General features: G+C 36.5%; 1 protein-coding gene across 3 annotated transcripts in view; it reads left to right on the forward strand.

Annotated features, from left to right (window-relative positions):
• The first annotated feature begins 1,629 nt into the window (after positions 1–1,629).
• LOC145277838 (uncharacterized) overlaps positions 1,630–19,909 on the forward strand; it is a 125,672-nt gene continuing 107,392 nt past the window's right edge. For 2 of the 3 annotated variants that reach the window (XM_080129764.1, XM_080129766.1), the window contains exon 1: positions 1,630–1,803. In XM_080129764.1, the coding sequence (XP_079985890.1) occupies positions 1,766–1,803 (38 nt within the window). In that variant the 5' untranslated portion in view covers positions 1,630–1,765. Of the gene's footprint in view, positions 1,804–2,251; positions 2,390–19,909 lie in introns of those variants that run through there. The other variant, XM_080129765.1, reaches the window with a different exon arrangement.

Consider the following 19,909-nt stretch of genomic DNA (forward strand, 5'->3'; position numbering starts at 1 on the left):
GGTAGCAGAGGCATTTATCAATGCATGGATATCCAGATTTGGAGTCCCACTGCATGTTGTAACTGACAGAGGTAGTCAGTTTGAGAGCGAGTTGTTCCAGGAATTAGCCAAGGTAGTAGGTTTTTACCGATTGAGGACAACTTCGTATCACCCTCAAAGTAACGGGATGATCGAAAGAGCACACCGTACTCTTAAAGCAGTTATAATAGCTCGCAAAGAATCATGGATGAAAGCCATACCGGTGATTCTACTTGGTATACGTAGCACCCCTAACGAATCAGGTTTTTCCCCTTTTACATCTGTTACTGGAGCTCCGATATTGATTCCTCAGCAGTTAATACACAAATGGAGAGCAGGAGAGACTCCAGTTAATAATAAGTACATAAGTAATTTGTATGAATGGATGTCCCCAAATTGATGTACTCGACAATGGAAAAGGACATATCTACGACAATTCAAAAACTTTCATACCAAAAACCTTACAGTCCTGTGAAAAAGTATGGCTCAGGGTCGATCGAGTTAGAAAACCATTAGAAGCACCTTACTCACGTCCTTATAAAGTATTGACTCGATCAGACAAGCATTTCCAGATCTACATGAACAATGGTACTCACACACACGTATCGATAGATAGATTAAAACCGTATATAGAACCAACTATTAGTAATAAAATTAGACAGACGGAGAAGTCACAGACAGATAAAGTTAATACTAGTGATAAGATTATTAGGACAGACGATACCGACAAAGTCGAAGATGGTATTGCTACTGACACATATAAGTCTAGAGCAGGAAGGAAGGTGACATGGAAGAAGAAAAACGAATACTTTTATTTTTAAACAAAGAACAGATTTAATAATTGGGTATAAGTTACTTAATTCCGTTAATTGGAGGGGGACTCTTGTAGCGAGCTGCTACTACTATTACAAGACTAGGCTGTATTCTCACCTTAGTTCTCTCTTTCTCCCTACTCTTTTCTCTTTTCTTTCCTTTCTTCTTATACGTCATCAGAGGTTCCAGCCAATGAAAAGCCAGAACGGTTTACGTGGGACATTCGAGTGAAGGAAACGTCCTTACTTCCACGGCGACTAGAGACAGAGCACACGCCTCATTCCTCAGCTCCCATTAGGTAGCCAAGAGGAGCATTGAACATTAATACAGACTTTACAAAATGCACTGTCTTTCTTTGTAACCCGAGTTTCGGGAAAACACACATATATATATTGGATATATAAAACCTCATGAATTCATAACAAAGTCGCGTTACACGTCCTCATTGTTATAAGAAGACAATATTTTCTTTTACCAGTATTTCTTTCTATTTCAGCGCTCCAGTTCTCCCTGTTATCGGAGGCGCCCCGAAGTGGGAGCCTACCGAAATGGTGACCACTAATTAGTACCCATGTTAATGTATGGTAATAATACCATAATGTCACAATAAAAGCATGATTCATTATTTCTTGCTATGTTAAATAAAAAAAAAAAACATATTATTAATTTTCATATTCGACTTCGTCTTGACGCTGATTTTGACATCATTTTAATAGAAAAACATAATCTCAGTAACATCGTAACACCGGCGCGGCGACACCCGCCGTTTTTTAAATGTTCACCGTCGTAGCACAGTGATCACACTGTCCATTGATCTGGTCCCTCGTGGTAACACACTGGGGGTGAGGGAGTGAAATTCCCGAAATTCCTGACACATGCAGATGGAAATATTCCAAGTAAAAAAAAATGACAAAACTGAGAACATCCATTGTAGATGAATGAAGCAAGAGATCGTCATTTGCAAGGATCGGGGTAAGAAGCGTAAGAAGTTAACATGTGTGCCTATGAGATAGTACAATAGTAGTGCAACTGCAACAATATTCGACATTTAAGCAACACATGACAGCCATTGTTGGATGTCATGCAAAGTGCTTACCATCTAGTTTTTCTAACGTCGAACTTTAGGAGAGAAGAAGTTGTTGCTCTTAAGAACTTTGCATGCGGATGTGTGTGTGTGGGGGGGATGATAATTTGATATCTTGACTGGGAAACAAACCAAAGCAACAAATGAGATGTTGAAAGCTAGTCACAATTAAAGAGCTAGTGAAATATATAAACCTCCGACCGAGCTTACATCGACCGCAATGTTGTGCGAATAACACTTAAGATGGGAGGAGTAGTTCGAATAATAAAAGTAGTACTCTCAAAAATTAAAAAACAAAGGGCACTAACTCAAATTCAACGACTAACGAACGAGTTTATTTGATTGGAGTGACCTCCCTTTTGTTTAGAACTCTTACATCTTTTCCCACGTGCGTCTTAATGGACAACTTTTCCTGTACGTGGTAAACAACACGAATACTGTCTTTAAATTTATCCTCATGGCTGAGGTTCACAAGTAAGTAATAAAAACATCCGCAATAACAATAATTAAAACAAAAACAATATATTATGTTTGAAACGGAATATAGTTATCGTTATCTAAGTCGTAATTTAATTTTGAAATTCAACTTTAAAAGCCACGTTTTAATTTGAATCATTTCTGAAGTATTTTATTTTTAGTACGGAGAATACAGGCCGTGCTGAAATAATGACGTTATTATTTAGAGACAGATTATTAACATGTGGGAGAGAGCGTTTTGCAATTAATCTGTACTTTCATTTAACAATTTAATAAATACCAGTACTTGGCCTTATGAAAAAAAACAAAATCGATTTAATTTGGGAACAGTGAGTTATCTCCTCTGGAGTGATTGTTACGAGTGTGAACTTTAACTCGGGATACTCCTTAGACAAGTAAAAAAGGTACAGATGACTACAGACCCTCCTCCTCATTTTTTTTTTTTTTTTTTTTTTTTAGCCTAATTGGCTCAATGTGCACTGGTTATCCAACCTCCAAATGATGTTTATTCCGAAATTCGTTCTTTACATGGAAAGGTTGGCGGAGAGGGCATATTCTGAAAGCCGTTCTTAACACTGGGAGGTTGGGGGTGTTGGTGTTTATTCCGAAAGGCATTTTATTTTCTTATTTTCAATCTCCCCGTAATCAACTTCATAAGGTAAGTCTTGGCCCCCTCAGTCAGTGCACTTTCACTCCTAATTGTTTATTTTTGTTTAATATTTGTAATTTTTACATTTGCAGAAAATAAATGATAAAAGCTGTGTAGTCTGGTGCTACTGCTACACTTCATCTTTTCTGTCCTCAATCAGTGGAGGGGAAATCTTTCTAGGCTGAGACAATTTTTATTTTTGTTCCTATCCAGAGTTCCCCTTTTTGGGAGCTGGATTTTCCTCTCATTAAAAACCGCTCTTGTGTTTAACTTGTGGGGAAGGCAAGTAAATAGAAACAATTTAATAATAAAAATACCATAAAAATTGAATTAAAGTGAAAATCTTATGTAAAAAATTGCATGGTGCGTAATCTGAAGAAGCGCTCTGTTCTAGTTGTGTCAGAATTTTGAGGGAATTTTTTGACACCCCTAAACAAAAAACTGCGAATAAAATATTAAAAAAAAATTAAAAACTCCTAATTTCTCTTTTTAAAGTGTGTTGTTTATTTTCTTTATGGAATATACTTCCAAAATAAACGGTAAATTTATACAAACACCGTGACAGCGAATTAACCCTAACCCTAAACCCTAACCCTAACGCTGTCACGGTGTTTGTATAATAATACCAAATAAACTATTAAAGTTATTTAAAAAAATGATAGAAATATTATTTTTTGTTTAAAAAAAAAACAGTGTTTACAAAGTGCCTGCGAGCCTTCATGCAGCCATTTTGTTTACGTAATGCATTAATGCAATTGAATTTTACGAGTTCATTTTTTTTTTTCAATTTTTTCATTTTAAAAATCTATCAAAATTTTTCTATTGGTTCAATTTTTACAATATTTTCAGGTTCAATGTAAAATTTTATGCTCTTTCCAATAAACCGAATATAATATTCTAGACGAGGGTTTTTTTTTTAAATTCACCCCCTCCCCATTTTGAAAGGATGTCTGCCGTGTCAAAAATTACCCAAAAATTCTGACACGCCTAGCTTATCAGTGCTTCAACTATAAGCAATAACAACGATATCAACTCTCCTGTTTAGGCGAAAGATGTTGGATTCTTATGCAATGGAAATGATACCAGGCCTGGCATCCATTGCAACAAATCATGGCAGTTCCATCATCTAGATGTCCACATCCAGGGCAGATCCAAATATGTTCATCACCTTCATCACGCGGTTCAACACAAGGAATATCAGAATGGGAGGACAGCAAATTCTCCATAAAGACATTCCACTCATATCAATTTTGTTATATCGGTGGAGACTGACGCATACCAACACAAGCAAAATAAAAGCAATTATCACACCTATTGCAACAAATCATAGCATTACCACCGTCAGGTAAACTGCAAACCGGGCACCACTTGATGAATTCCTCTTCTACAGGCCTTATATGTAATAGCTGAGGAGATGTCTTCTTCAGCATCACTGTTATCCTGCACAGGCCGAATTCTCTCAGCTGAATTCTAAGGGGTAAAGATTCTTCAACGAGTAAACCTGCTAGGATCCATCTCCACACTTATACAGATCTAACTAATCCGTCTTCACCTAAGTACAAATGGGTAATTCTTCCTAATAGCCAAAATGGCCAAATCCGATTAGGAGCCTTGATTATCACTAATTCTCACTCAGTCACTGAAAAATCAGATGTTTTTCCAGATTGAGATTGGGCTCGTTCTCTCATACTTAACAAGTATTCCTGACACCATACTCTCTTGAATCTTTTTAATGCCTTGTCGTGGTAACTTAAAGACTCCAACAGATGCTTTCTAGTCAGGGGCTCAATTTGGCTGATATTCTTCTTGTTTATCCTTAGTATCAACCGAGAATTAATTACTGGGTGTAAAAAATGATTATGGGTTGGTTCAAGGAACTTCTGTAAATTAAAGGCTAGTCATTCATAGCAGTCTGGACATCAGACAACGTAGTCAAAAGGTCAAAATAAATATAGCTGGCTCAACCAATCAGTTTATACAAGCATGACTTTATGGTTTTTATGAGCCTCTCCCAAACACTTCCATACCAAGGAGTACAAGAGTATTTTAACGTACTCTATTTCAAATGTTCCAAATCTTGTTATGCACTATAGGTAAAGGTTTCATGTATTACACTGCATCCTGCAATAAACGACTTTGCATTGTTACTGTGCAAGAGTGGGGGTTAGTAGCTTTCTAGCACGGTAGAGAAAATCTACCTTTTTCGTAGCGGTCCTGGCAATGCTCTCAATGTAATTTTCCAACTCGTGTTTCCTGTGAACGTTAGGCCAAGGAGTTTAAAAGATATAATCTTTGGCCATTGCTATTGGTGATAGAGAAGGTTTCTTGTAATTATTGAAGGAAACAAGTTTAGTCTTGGCAGCATTGAAGATGACCATCCATTTTTGTCCCCATTCCACTACAGATTGGAGGTCATCCTCTAGTGTTTCCACCATTTCTTTAGATATGTGTTCATTTGTTTTCCTCTCGTGTCTGTTATAGAGTGTAGTGTCATCAGAATATATACCCATCTCACAGACAATTTTGTCAGGGAGGTCATTTATGAATATTAGGAATAATAGAGGTCCAAGGATAGACCCCTGAGGCACTCCCGCATTTATATCATATTGTTTAGATGTACAACCATCGAAGACAACCTGTATTTTTCTCTTATCTAAGAAGGATGTAATTATGTGAAGTATTCTTCCAGTGATACCATATGATCTGATTTTCCTGAGAAGACCTTCATGCCATACCCTGTCAAAAGCCTTAGATATATCTAGAGCTATCGCTCTACCCTCCCCTGCTTTGTCAAGTGAATGCTATATACACTCAGAGATTACAGTTAGGATGTCTGCCATGGAACAGGCTTGCCTAAATCCATATTGTTGGTCGGTCAGAAGTTTATCATCTGTAAGGTGATGGACTAGAGCTTGGTTAATTATGGACTCAAATATTTTGGCAAAAAGTGGGAGGGGGCTAATGGGGCGGTAATTTACTGGGTCAGTTCTTTCGCTGGAATTCTTGAAAACTGGTACGACAGAAGCAGTTTTCCAGCAGGCAGGAAAACAAGATTCATTAAGGCATTTGTTGTAAAGTTTGGAGAGAACCGAAGCTACTTCGGCGGAGCACTTTTTTAATAGCACAGCCGGGTTGAGATCAGGTCCACATGCTTTTGAAGTGTCAAGATTTTTTATGATAGCCTGCACCTGAGAAGGGATGATTTTCAGATCGTCTAGTGTGGCATCTGTCCACAAAGGAAAGTCAGGGAGGGGATGGTTAGCAGGGTCCAGTGTGGAGTTGGAGGCAAACCGACTGGCAAGCATGTTAGCCTTCTCGGTTGCTGAGCAAACAACCTCATGATTGTTGGATAGTGGGGGAATTATTGATTGCCCATTATTTACTACACTGTTGTAGATTTTTCAGAAGTCGCAGGTTCCTAATTTCTGTGCTTCGATGCGTTTTTTGGTGGTTTCAGTAAATTCTCTCTTAGCTGTTGCTATTTCTTTCTTACAGTTATTTCTAGCTTCTATATACTTCTGTTTGTTAGAACTGGACTTATGTCAGTTAAATCTGCGGTACGCATGCTGCCTTTGCGCGATGGCAGCTGCACAAGTAGAAGTAAACCATTGGGGAGCGTGGGGCTTGCTATAAAACTTCCGCATGGGAACATGTGCTTCAATTGCTGCTATGAACCATTCATGGTCTCATTTGCGCACTGTTCAGCAGAAAGTGAAAAGATATTTCCCCATAGGGCATCTCTGATGAGATCCCTGATGGCTTCCCAGTCAGTCTTTTTATAATATCTCGTTGTTTTGAGCAATGGCTATTCCGTTTTAGCTCTAGAGTTTAGGGTGATTTCAACTATTATCACTACATGATCAGCATTCCCAAGTGGGCTGTGGGAATTTGTAACACAATCATCGGGAACTGTGGTCAGAAACAGATCTAAAAGTGATGCGTGTTGTTCTTGCTGGTAGTAAATTCTGCCGAGGGAAGAGAGTTCCTCGTGCCTCTTAGTGATAAATGTATGCCAGTCTTATAGGAGAAGATATCATTAACCAAATCACTCACTTCATGAGGACGAGCCACTCTGATTATCTCCTTATCAACTTGTTTCAACTCATCCAACCATAAGTTGATGTACCAACTATGTAGTTCTAGAACTTCTGCTTCAAGAGGTTTCAACACCTCTATAGTCATTCCAGTGTGTGATTGACTAATGATTGTGTCACTTTTCTATTGTCCATCAAGAATGCAAGCTGGGAAGACTCCATTCCTGTAAAGGAATTCAATCCAGGTAGATATGAAAAAAAACTTGTTGCAAAGTGATTGAAATAATATGAAGAATTCCCAGAAGATAAAGTTTAGAAATAAGTGACGTTGCAACAAGTTGCCTTATTGCAACCTAGATTTATCTGTGAGGTCTGGTAGACTGCAGTGCAATGAAAAATGTTATTAAAAGAGATGAGAAACAACTATGCAGCATACAGCTGTCCATTTCTTTACCGACATGTCGCATGATTATAACGTTAAAACGAGAAAGTGAACCCTCTTTTTAAAAGTCATTAAATTAATTTTTTCAAAAATTTTTCTACTAATAAAATACTTTAGCTTGTAATCTGATAATCGTCGGGGGAAAAACAGTGAAAAACAATGTTTTAGGGGATGGGCACACGTCCGCCTTATTCTAAATCATCGTCACGACATCAATGATGTAAGAGATACATTGTGGCCATTTTTGTTGTTCACATTTTATTTTTTTAACTAAATAGACATTCAAAACTAAGTAAGTAAAACACTAGAAATTTACCCAGCTCGACACAAAAGGGATTGGGTTGAAACTAAACACATCTTCACCAAAATCTGAATTTAGTACAACTAGTTGTCTCAATCGACCCAAAAGACGTACAAATTCTGGACATAGAGAAATAAAATAAACGTCTTTTGGATCGAGTGAGACAACTAGTTTTACTAAATTCAGATTTTGGTGAAGATGTGTTTAGTTTCAACCCAATCCCTTTTGTGTAACCCACTGGGTGGCTGCGAAGGTTACACGTCATTTTAATGATATCTTAACACAATCTCAAAGATTAAAAATAAAAAATTACAGGTTTATTTTGTAATAGACAGAGGTACGAAAAAGTGGTTCAAAAACAAATAAATGTTACCAAAGGCAAGATAAGTTACTTCTATCGAACTGAGTAAATTTCTAGTGTTTTACTTACTTAGTTTTAAATGTTTATTTAGTTTAAAAAATGGAGTCTTACCAGAACCGGAAGTTATCTAATATATATATATATATATATATATATATATATATATATATATATATATATATATACCTAGTCTGGGTGCCCGAAATTTGGAGGTGTGTGTTGAGCAAAAAAAAAAAAAAAAAAGTGGTATCAGACGGAAAAGAAAATGAAAGAAAATCTGGCATCTTACGCTACTCCATGATGCGACCAGAAGTTCGGAACATTAAAATTAGGCAAAGTCAATCCAACTTATACAATGACTCGCAAAAATCGACCCCCTCCTTGTAGAAAACTGCCCAGTTTTTGGCCAATTTACGATATTTGTCATCTGAGACATCGAGCTTCAAAATGATACTGATCTCGTGAAAATCCGTCGCCTCTGTCAAAAGTTTTAGGCAGACATGCATACATATGTACATTTAAACAAACAGGTGTGATTTATATTATAGAAGGCAAAATGGCCGCTAGCGTTTATGTATGTCTGCAAAAGGCTTTTTGCATCGGAGTTCTCGCATCGGTTAGATTCTGCGAGAAGTTTTCACACACTTCCCTGATCGTAATATCTCAGATTCGCAAATAGACACGGTCTCTATATTCCCACCATGGCATCGTCTCGTTTGTTTGACTTTTTCAAATAAAGTGAAACTGTTTGAAAAAGCTGCAAAGAATTCTTGGCCTTTGGGCCTGGATTGATGCTTCACTTAAGTTAATTGGTGCTTGGTCAATGTAGGGGAAACTGTTCATACTGAGACAATTACTATTTATTTGGATATTGCCAGAGTGCTTCCTTTTTTTTTTAGGGAGCTGATCTTCCCCCACATTAAAAACAACCTTGTGTCTAATTTGCTTTTGTGGGGAAACAAATAAATACTAAGCATTTAAATCATTGTACGTTTGATTGACTGCTTAAATTTGATGCACGCAACTTCTGCTTGCGTAATGACGACATCAGCTAACGCGTTACTGTTTTTTTTCACCTTCTTTTCCTCCTTCGCGTTATGGGTTCCAGCCTACTACCACTTATTTTTTTCAACATCTCTCTCCACCCTGTTGTTTCTTTCCACCCCCACTGTGGTGGGCTGCGGTTTATTCCCACCCTTACTACGCCACCACAATACACCTGGGCCATGCCGGGTACTCCCGCTAGTTTTTTTTTGTTTTTTTTAAAGGGGGGGGGGCAAATTAAACTGAAACAAAACAATCACTTTCATCACCCCATAAAGCAATTTTAATAATTTCTTTACTATTCAGTTTTTATTGAATTGCGAAAACAAAAGTTAATATTTGTTTTTTTATTTTGAGATTACACAAGAAATTGTCTATGAAAAAACTTATGAAATGATTTTATTTTACTTCAATTTTAAATTTATTCACTGCATGACTCATTACTTACGATCCAGGTTTTTGCATGGTTGAAGATGAAAAACCTTAAAGCATCTCTTTTTCCCTTACTACATTGTACTAAAACATGTGATAATCTTTAATATATCTATAATAATAAAGTTGTATTCCTGATTTGTTCACAGTTTGATTACTATATACAAAAGATAAGGTACACTGTTTCACAAATAGATTTTAATGTAGAAAAAAGACTCGGTTGTCTGTTAACTTCACAGTTAATATCGGTCAAGGTTCCCGCCTGGAAACTCAGTCCAACAGAAACTAGGCCATTTTCGTGGTCTTTTTGCTGATGCAAAATGCTCTGTGTAGCCCTAGGACATCCACCCTAGCTTTCAAGAGGAGCAAGTTTATTGCTTATTGCCTGAGTTACCCTTACTGGGGAATGCCAATGGGGCTACTCAAGCATATTTTTTGCAGACCCAAAGTTTTCCTTCTTTTAGAGCACTGACTCATTTTCCTACCTTTGAACCCTGTGTCACATCTTCTCACGGTGGGAGACAGGTAAATATCGACTTATATACATTTCTGCATGATTTCTATGTGTTTCATTTCTGCATGATTTCTATGTGTATTATTTATTCAAAAGGAATCAACATATTACATTAAAGAAAATCTGTTTTAATAATTAGCTCTAAATTTTTAATGGAAATTATTAATAGAATTGTTCTAAGTATTCTATTCAGAAATACTAGCGGGACCTGTGGAAATTGCACAGGGGACTCATTCATATGTAATATATTAATGTTGGCATTCTGCAGATGTTCAGCGTAAATGGAGATGCTCTGATATTATTGTAACTCATTTATTGAAACTGCAAAAATATTTATCTAAGTTAGCAAGGATGCCCGGCATAGCCCGATTGTAAAGTACACGTAAATGTGATATTTTAATTCTTGCATATATTATTATAGAGTTAATGTTCTATCGATTTTTCATATATTATAAAGTTGCTATTTCAAAAATATATCCATATGACTTGGGTGCATCAGCTTGAATTGAAACTAAAATCAAAACTTATAAAAAATATATATAACTTGAGTTCCTTCAGCTAAAACCGAAACCAAAATTTATCAAGAATTCTTGGTAAAATTATTTATTAAAAAAAATGAAAGTCCATAGCAATTAAATGACAGTCACTCTGATGTAAGCATAACACACAAAATAACGCTCACACTATCCTATTAATATATAGATTATATGAAGTTGATTTATTTAATTTATTTTTAATTTGATTTTTAATTATTAGTGTAACTAACATCAGCTGTGTTTAAAAACGGAAGTTTTCATTTAAGCTATGAGATTTTATTTCCCTGTTTGAATTTCATTGGTTATAATGACTGTTTTATGCTTCCGAAAAATCAAAATATGGTCAACTTTCAAGAAAATCGTAACAACTAGGATTATTTGGTGTATCTTAAATAGTATGAGACTAAACCCTTCACCTTACAGTATGTTTTTTATCTGGCCACACCGGATATGTACAACTAGTATATATATAACAATATATATATATATATATATTGTTACATTTTTTTAGTAAAAAAAATGTAATTAATTATTTTTTGGAGCAGAGTATGCCATGCGAGTCACAAACAGCCACAGGAGAATCCGTTGTGATTTGCGGAATTGGTGGAAATTACATCGATGTCCCAATCCATCGAGTCTCTCTTGATTCGGATATAGTATGCGGTCCGGTAGAAGTGGGCGTAGTCAGTAGCCTACCCATGAAGGGCATCTTGATGTTACTCGGGAATGATTTAGCCGGAGAAAGAGTCACCCCCACCCAAGAGTGATAATGGAGCTAGACATCTCAGAAAATACCGAGTTGATGGAAGAGCAACACCCCGGCATATTCCCAGGTGCAGTAACCTGTGCGCAGACTGCAAAAAGAACTGCAGAAGAAGAGTCTGCAATGAAAGATCAGTCCGAGGAGGACGAAGAAATTAACCTCTCCCAGTTATTCATGAATCCTGAGGTGGAAACTAAATCAACACCCGTGGATACAAATAATCTCCTTACTAACCACAAACCCTCTCCCAGGTTTCCCACCTCACGACAGTTGATCATGGATTTCAATTTTCGAAGAAGCGCTACCCAAGAAAGAACTGGAGAAAGTACCCTCTGGTTACTTCATAAAAAACGGCGTGCTGATGAGGAAGTGGAGGCCCTCACAATCCTCCACGCACAAAGACTGGTCAGTACTATACTAACTAGTATTACCTAGGACACGCAGGGCTGAAGTATTAGAAGTGGCTCATGAAATCCCCTTGGAAGGCCACTTAGGCATTCGCGAGACTTACGAGAGAATCACTGAACATTTTTATTGGCCAGGGGTATGCAAAGACGTGTCTAACTATTGCCGAATTTGTCACATCTGCCAGATGGTAGGCAAGCCGAACCAGAAAATACCAGTCGCCCGATTACATCCTATACCTGCATTTGAGGAACCCTTCTGCTGAATTTTGATCGACTGCAAGACTAAAAGGGGAAATCAGTATATATTCGCCCTCATCTGCGCATCCACCAGATTCCCAGAAGCAATCCCACTCAGAAACATATCTGCTGAGAAAATCATAAAGGCCCTTCTCAACTTCTTCTCCATGGTTGGACTGCCAAGAATAATGCAATCCGATCAAGGATCGAATTTTATGTCCAGGAGGTTTCAACAGTCCATGAACAAGCTGGGCATACAAACAGTCAAGTCGAGTGCATATCACCCCCAATCCCATGGCACCTTGGAAAGGTTTCATTCTACACTGAAGACCATGATCCGAACTTATTGCCTTGGTCACCAGAAGGATTGGGATGAGGGTATTCCCTTCTTGATGTTTGTAGCACGAGATGCTACACAGGAATTTTTTGGATTCAGTCCATTTGAGTTAGTGTTTGGCCATTCGTTGCGCGGCCCCCTAGCATTGTTGAAAGAAAAATGGCTTCAGGAAGGATCCACCCACGAACCCATGCTGGAGTACGTATCACAGTTTCGAAATCGACTACATGAAACCAGCCAACTGGCACGCGAAAGATTGCGGACAACTCAAGCCAGAATGAAAAAGCATTATGACCAAAATGCTGTCCCCAGGAGCTTCAAAGTTGGAGACAAAATGCTTGTTTTGTTACCTTTATCTGGTTATCCACTTAAGGCTCGGTTCCATGGCCCTTATACCATTGCTCGGAAGATCAGCGAACTAAACTATGTAATTAATACCCCTGATCGTAGAAAGTCAACACAGATGTGTCATCAATATGCTGAAAGCGTATTTCGAAAGGGATAAATTAAACCTTATCGTGGTCACCACTGCGCCCACTTCCGCAAGGAAACCAATGGATGACAACAAAGAGATCTCAGAGAAAAACCAACACCCCCCACCCTGAGATTATCAAATTTAGAAATATTAGCCAATATTACCTCCCTCGTATCTCATTTGTCAAGTAACGAAAGAGAGGATATAACCCTCCTTATTCGGGACTACAGCGATCTCTTTCCGGATGTCCCCAAATGAACGAACCTTGTTCAACATGATGTATGTAGAGATTGAAAATGCCCTCCCATTAAACAACACCCGTATCGTGTCAACCCACATAAAGCAGAAATAATCAGTCATGAAGTGAAATATATGCATCATTGAACCTAGCCAAAGCAGCTGGTCATCTCCTTGCATGCTAGTCGGAAAATCCGATGGATCCATTTGCTTCTGCACAGATTATCGCAAAGTGAATGCTGTCACAAAAGCTGACTCTCACCCCATACCTAGGATGGACGATTGCATCGATAAGATCGGCACAGCCACATATATTTCCAAATTAGACCTACTCAAGGGATATTGGTGTGTACCCTTGACTGAATAGGCTAAAGAAATATCTGCTTCCGTTACCCCTTATGGTTTGTATCAGTATAGAGTTATGCCTTTCAGAGAATGATGAATTCATCCTTGCAAGACTTACATGGTGTCGAAATCTGTATTGACGACATCGTCATATACAATAATAGTTGGGTTGAACACATAACGTCCCTGAGAACCGTATTTCATAGACTCCGACAGGCAAATCTTACTGTCCATTTAGCTATAAGTGACTTTGGCAAAGCTGAAGTTATATACCTGGGGCATACAGTCGGCTATGGGAAGATATCCTCAGTCGAGGCCAAAATTCAGGGTATCGTAGATTATCCTGCCCCTACCAGCTTGAAGAGTCTGAGGCGATTCTTCGGCATGGCCAGATACTACAGGAAATTCTGTCGCAACTTCTCCGACATAGCGTCACCACTTACCCAGTTGCTATCCAAGAAGGTGAAATTCTCCTGGACATCATCTTGTCAAAAAGCATTCGAGCAAATCAAATCTTTATTATGTTCCCAACCTGTTTTGAAAGCTCCCGACATCTCACACCCATTCCGTTTGGCCATCGATGCCAGTGATTCTGGTCTCGGATCTGTGCTACTTCAAACATTGAACACCCGGTTAGCTATTTCTCCAGGAAGTTTAACGCTTATCAAAAAGGATATTCGACTGTTGAAAAGGAGGCGTTGGCCCTCGTCTTAAGCCTAAAGCATTTCGACGTGTATGTATCCTCCTCATGCAGGCAAATACTCGTTTACACTGATCACAACCCACTCACTTTCCTGCATAACATGAAAGATAAAAATCGAAGATTATTAAACTGGAGCTTGATTCTACAAGAATATAACTTGGAAATCCAGCATATCCGGAGAGTTAATAACATTTGTGCCGATGCATTGTCACGTGTATAATATATATAAACTAGAACCCTTCTTAAAAAAAAAAAAAAAACGTCTTCCAGACTGTTTATCATTTTTTTTTAGTAGTTAAACAACAACAACAAAAAAGAGAAAAAATGGTAATCTAAAAACAAATTGACAAAATACGGTTCAGAGATTTAGGGTTAGGGTTGGAGATATTTTACTATTTACTACTCTTCGTGAAATTGAATAAAAAGTATTAAATTAGAAAAATCTTTGGAAAAAATTTTTCTTAAATAGGTGGTGGGATGTAACATTTTTAGTAAAAAAAATGTTACATCGTATTTACGTCTGGCATATATTTAACTTGAACATTCTCTCTCGATAAAGACAATTTATTTTCTTTCACACATTACATTTTAAACTATCAAAACAATTGCATTTTCTTTTTTACATATTTTTTTTTTTTTTGTGTTGTTATAAATGAACTTTCATTCATAATTCCTTTTGTTTGTTATTTTGGTTGTGTTTTTCTGTCTTGTGTTTTACCGTTGTCTTTGAAGAATTTGGATAATCCCTTCCTGTATTTATTTTTTTTAATCCCAGCAAAAAATTATATATTTTTTTCATTATTGTTGCGATCCTATCTTTACAGTCCCCAGTGGAGATAGCCAAGTCGTAACATATCTTTCAAGAAAATCGTAACAACTAGGGTTCATTTATTGAGATTGTCCGACTGACTTCCTCATCTTGGTTGTTATAGTCACAACGTTTCGGCCGTTTTGCCCTCCGGCCTTCATCAGGTGTTTTGTATCGAACTGGGGAACCATTTGTTAGGAGTCTCAAACCCAACCCTTTATTATTATTACGGGGCTACCGTGTTCGTACTCCAGCTAGGCTCTGGGACATAGTTGCTGATTCTCTGTTTTGAATGTTACTTTTCACTGCCTTCGTTCAGGATTGAACTCAGCACCTTTGGGTAACTGTAAACTTTGATACAACGTCTAGGACCATAGGTCACTAGGACAATTCTTAGTTGGTTTTTCTTAATGTTAAACCTATGTTGTTATTCAAGGTTTTCTCTCTCTATTAGAGGTGTCCAAATTGCATTCAGCTCTACGCTTGGTTTGCTCAGTAGGTTGTTATGTCCGAGCATGTGAGCTGTTTCTTTAAGTTTTCTCACTTTCCAGAGTGTCTCTCTATTTATTATTTTTACTTCATCCCATAGGGGGTGATGGTCCCCCCTCTCCATCCAGACATTTTTCCGTCTCCCCTTTAGTTACCGCTTTTCGGTGTTCTTCCACCCTTACTTTAAGGGGGCGGCATGTTTCACCCTTGTAAACCTTTCTGCAACTGCATGGGATGGAGTATATGCAGTTCTTGGTCATGTTCTCCTCCATGCGGGGCTTCACTCGTACCAGATGTCATCATCCACTCGCTCTTGAATACCGTCCTGATGTTGTAGGGGGCACATATTCTCTGAATCTTTTCGGAGATGCCGCGTATGTATGGTAGGCAGTTTTTGGGTTTCATTCTCCTCTCTTATACTATTAACACGTCTGGTGGATAGTATGCTATCGGGGTAGTTACGACGGAGGGTATTCTTCAACCTGACCATTTCTTGGTGGTATGTAGTGGTGTCGCTACTTATTGTCTCTGCTCGATGTTGTAGACAGCGTGCGATTCCATGTTTGATACTGTATGGGTGATGGGAGTTGAAGTGAAGGTATTGTCCTGTGAAGGTAGGCTTGTGATATACGGATGTCTTAAACCCATGCTCTGTGCGTGATATGAGTATATCAAGGAAGGCCAGTTGGTTATCTTTTTCTTTCTCCATTGTGAACTGTATCGATGGTCTTATTGAGTTCACATTCTAGGAGAGCCTGGATGTCTTCCTGATGGGGCCAGAGTATGAAGGTGTCATCAACGTATCTTAGCCACATAGTTGGCTTTAAGGGAGCTGAACCTAAGGCCATGTCTTCAAAGTATTCCATGTATATGTTCGTCATCACTGGTGATAATGGCGAGCCCATAGCTAGCCCCTCCTCTTGTCGATATAGGTCAGTACCCATTCTGAAGTAGGTTGTTTCTATGCAGAATGTCAGCATTTCCATTAAGTTTGGCAATGGTACACATGGGCGCTCTTCCATGGAGAGGTCCGCAGCTAGTTTGTCTTGAATTACTGCTAGTGCCTCACTAGTTGGGACTTTAGTGAACAGGCTAACCACATCTAGGCTTACCATTTGGTTTGTACTGATGGGTGCTCCCTTGATCAGTTCCGTGAAGTGGGCAGAATTCTTTACATGTGTTGATGACTTGCCTGCTAATGGGTTTATTATATCCACAAGGTACCTGCTCAGTGGCTGGCATGCTGGGCCTTGGCAGCTCACTATGGGTCTGAGTGGAATACCATCTTTGTGTATCTTGGGGAGACCGTACATATGTGGTAGCTTACTGTAATGCTTCCCCAGTTCGATACAAAACACCTGATGAAGGCCGGAGGGCAAAACGGCCGAAATGTTGTGACTATAACAACCAAGATGAGGAAGTCAGTCCCAATAAATGAAAACACCTCATCTCAAAAATACAGACAATTACAACTAGGGTTATTTGGTGTATCTTAAATAGTATGAGACTAAACCCTTCACCTAACAGTATGTTTTTTATCTGGCCACACCGGGTATGTACAACTAGTGTGTGTGTGTATATATATATATGTGTGTGTGTGTGTGTGTGTGTGTGTGTGTGTGTGTATTAGAAACCTATGGAGATAATAAAAAGCTTAAAAAATAATAAAAAAAAGATAAAGCTTATTAACAAACAAGAAAATTGATTATGAAAATAACATTTGAACAAATGATAATATTTATAATCCATTAAAAAATCAAACAAGGAATCAAAATAAAGAATAATCCTTAAACTCATGATAGACCCTTTTCATCTGATGATACAAATCAATAAAAAAAATGTCACTTCTACAGTTTTTATAAAAGGTTTGGAAAGAGTGTGATTCGAAATAAGGGGAGATAATCACAAAATTTATTGAACTTTTGCAAAAGTTGTCAGAAAATCAAAAATACATTAAAGTAACGCAGTAACAAAAAAAAAAAGCATTAATAACTGGAACATTAATTGAATTAAATGATTTTAAATAACACTTTCTTTTAAATATAATTTCAAAATAAATTAAAACAGTCAGTTTGGAATAGCCATTACTTAATAAAAATTTTCTTTTAATAAAATTTCGGAAATGGATTACATTAATCATTATTTGAAAATCAGCGTTTTTGTTGTTTTTTTTTTTGTTTTGTTTTTTGTTTTTTTTTTCAAAAATTGTCATTATTTTGTGTGTAAATTAAATGGATGGTCAAAATAATGGTAGTAACATCTTTTTCTTATTTTGTTTTGTTAGCTTTTGATATTTACACAAATATTTATTAAAAATTATGGAAATAAGAAACAAAACTTCTCAAACTGAAAAGTTAAAACAATAAAAATACTATAAATCAGTATAGAAAGCAGAATGAAAAAATGAAAGGCATCTCATTATGGAAATAGATTGATTGCTAGAAATTATGACTTGCTATTATAAATAAGTAGAAAGAGACGGTGCTAGGGACTTCTGTCCCCTTCTATGATCTATTTAAGAAAGCACGCTTTGTAAATCAACCCAAGTATTATTTTGTTTAACCACAAAAAATTTACGATTGACTATATTTTACTGAAATTATTAATTCAATTAATTACATATTTTATATGCAGCACAATTTCTCAAATCTGACATTTGAGTGATTTTCTGTTGTGGAAGGATGAAATGAGGTATATATATTCTCGTGTGTATATATTCCTGTAAATGTGGTGTCTATGTAATTTTAACAGGTGACCGGCTATCTTCTGTGTGTGCATGTGTCATATATAAGAAGATCTCAAGACACATACCTTTTTCTCGTTCTTGGTCAGTGTCCCCTCACAACGATTCATGCCTGCTCCCCAAAAACACAACTTGATTTTATTGTTTAGAGAAGTCTTTATTTGGATGTTGACAAGGCCAATCACTTAATTGATTCAGATTCTTTTTTCTTCTTTTTGCGTTTTCTCATCTTGAATCTTACTCAACAACTCTGTGATTCCCCGGTAACATGTAGACGATTGTTGAAATGACTAGAAAATGCATGTGCATCCTTATTTTAAGGTGTATGTGTGTGGGGGGGGGGCAAACTGGTCTACTCTCTCAGAACGCACGCAACAATTCTCAAAAAATGTTTAACGTAATTCATGCATTAAAATGACATTTTTCTGACAACTTCTTAAAGGGATAATAAAAATAACAAGCTTTTCTGAAATATTTACCTTTCAGATCTTTTGTGTTTATATCCTAATATTATTAAAACAGTTATGATACCCCACCTTCCCAGTGACTTGTGTTCAATTAATCACATATAATTGATGACAATGTACATTATTATTATTTAATGACATGAAAAAGATCGATATACCATAAAATAACAATGTTCTTTTGGAAATGAATTTGAACTAATTTTGCTGTCACCTTTTAATTGGCATTACTTTTTGCTTCATTTTCATGTGTTGTAGTAGTACATTTGTAAATGCTTCCTGTATTTCTGAAGTAAATTGATCTATAAATATTTGAATATATTAAGAACTTGAAACATAAAAATCTTTTAATAGGATGACTAAACATAAAATGATGCAAACATATGTTAATATGCCATGAAACAAAAATGTGTTAATATGCCATGAAACAAAAATGTGTTAATATGCCATGAAACAAAAATGTGTTAATATGCCATAAAACAAAAATATGTTAATATGCCATGAAACAAAAATGTGTTAATATGCCATAAAACAAAAATGTGTTAATATGCCATAAAACAAAAATGTGTTAATATGCCATAAAACAAAAATGTGTTAATATGCCATAAAACAAAAATATGTTAATATGCCATAAAACAAAAATATGTTAATATGCCATAAAACAAAAATATGTTAATATGCCATAAAACAAAAATATGTTAATATGCCATGAAACAAAAATGTGTTAATATGCCATAAAACAACTGAGGAACAATCAATTTTCCAGATTTGTCATGTGAAGTAGTTTGTAAAAAATTATCAAATCTAAAGTATTTATAATCCATTTTTATTTAAGATTTAAATTAGGCACTACCAAAAATGGAAGAAAAACCAATTTTTTTTTTTTTTTTTTAAATAAAATCTATTAAAATCAATTATTCTTAAACAACTTTTTTTTCCAGAAAGATAAAAGCCTCAATTTTATCATATTAAAAGCAGAATAATATAAAACTTTTGTTAATAATTTTTTAATCGATGTGTAACACATTTAAATATTTTTTTTAAAGGTCTTTGAATCTTTTGTTTTTTTTTTTGTTTTTTTTTTTTTGGTCTAAATAAGATTTAAGATGATTTGCTATAAGAATATGCAAAAATATTATAACATAAGTATCTGAATTTCAAATAATTCCATCTTTTATCTCACTCTATAGATTTTG

The sequence above is a fragment of the Euprymna scolopes genome, chromosome 6 (genome assembly GCF_053919585.1).
Source record: "Euprymna scolopes isolate OS-2025 chromosome 6, ASM5391958v1, whole genome shotgun sequence".
NCBI classification, from domain to species: domain Eukaryota; kingdom Metazoa; phylum Mollusca; class Cephalopoda; order Sepiida; family Sepiolidae; genus Euprymna; species Euprymna scolopes.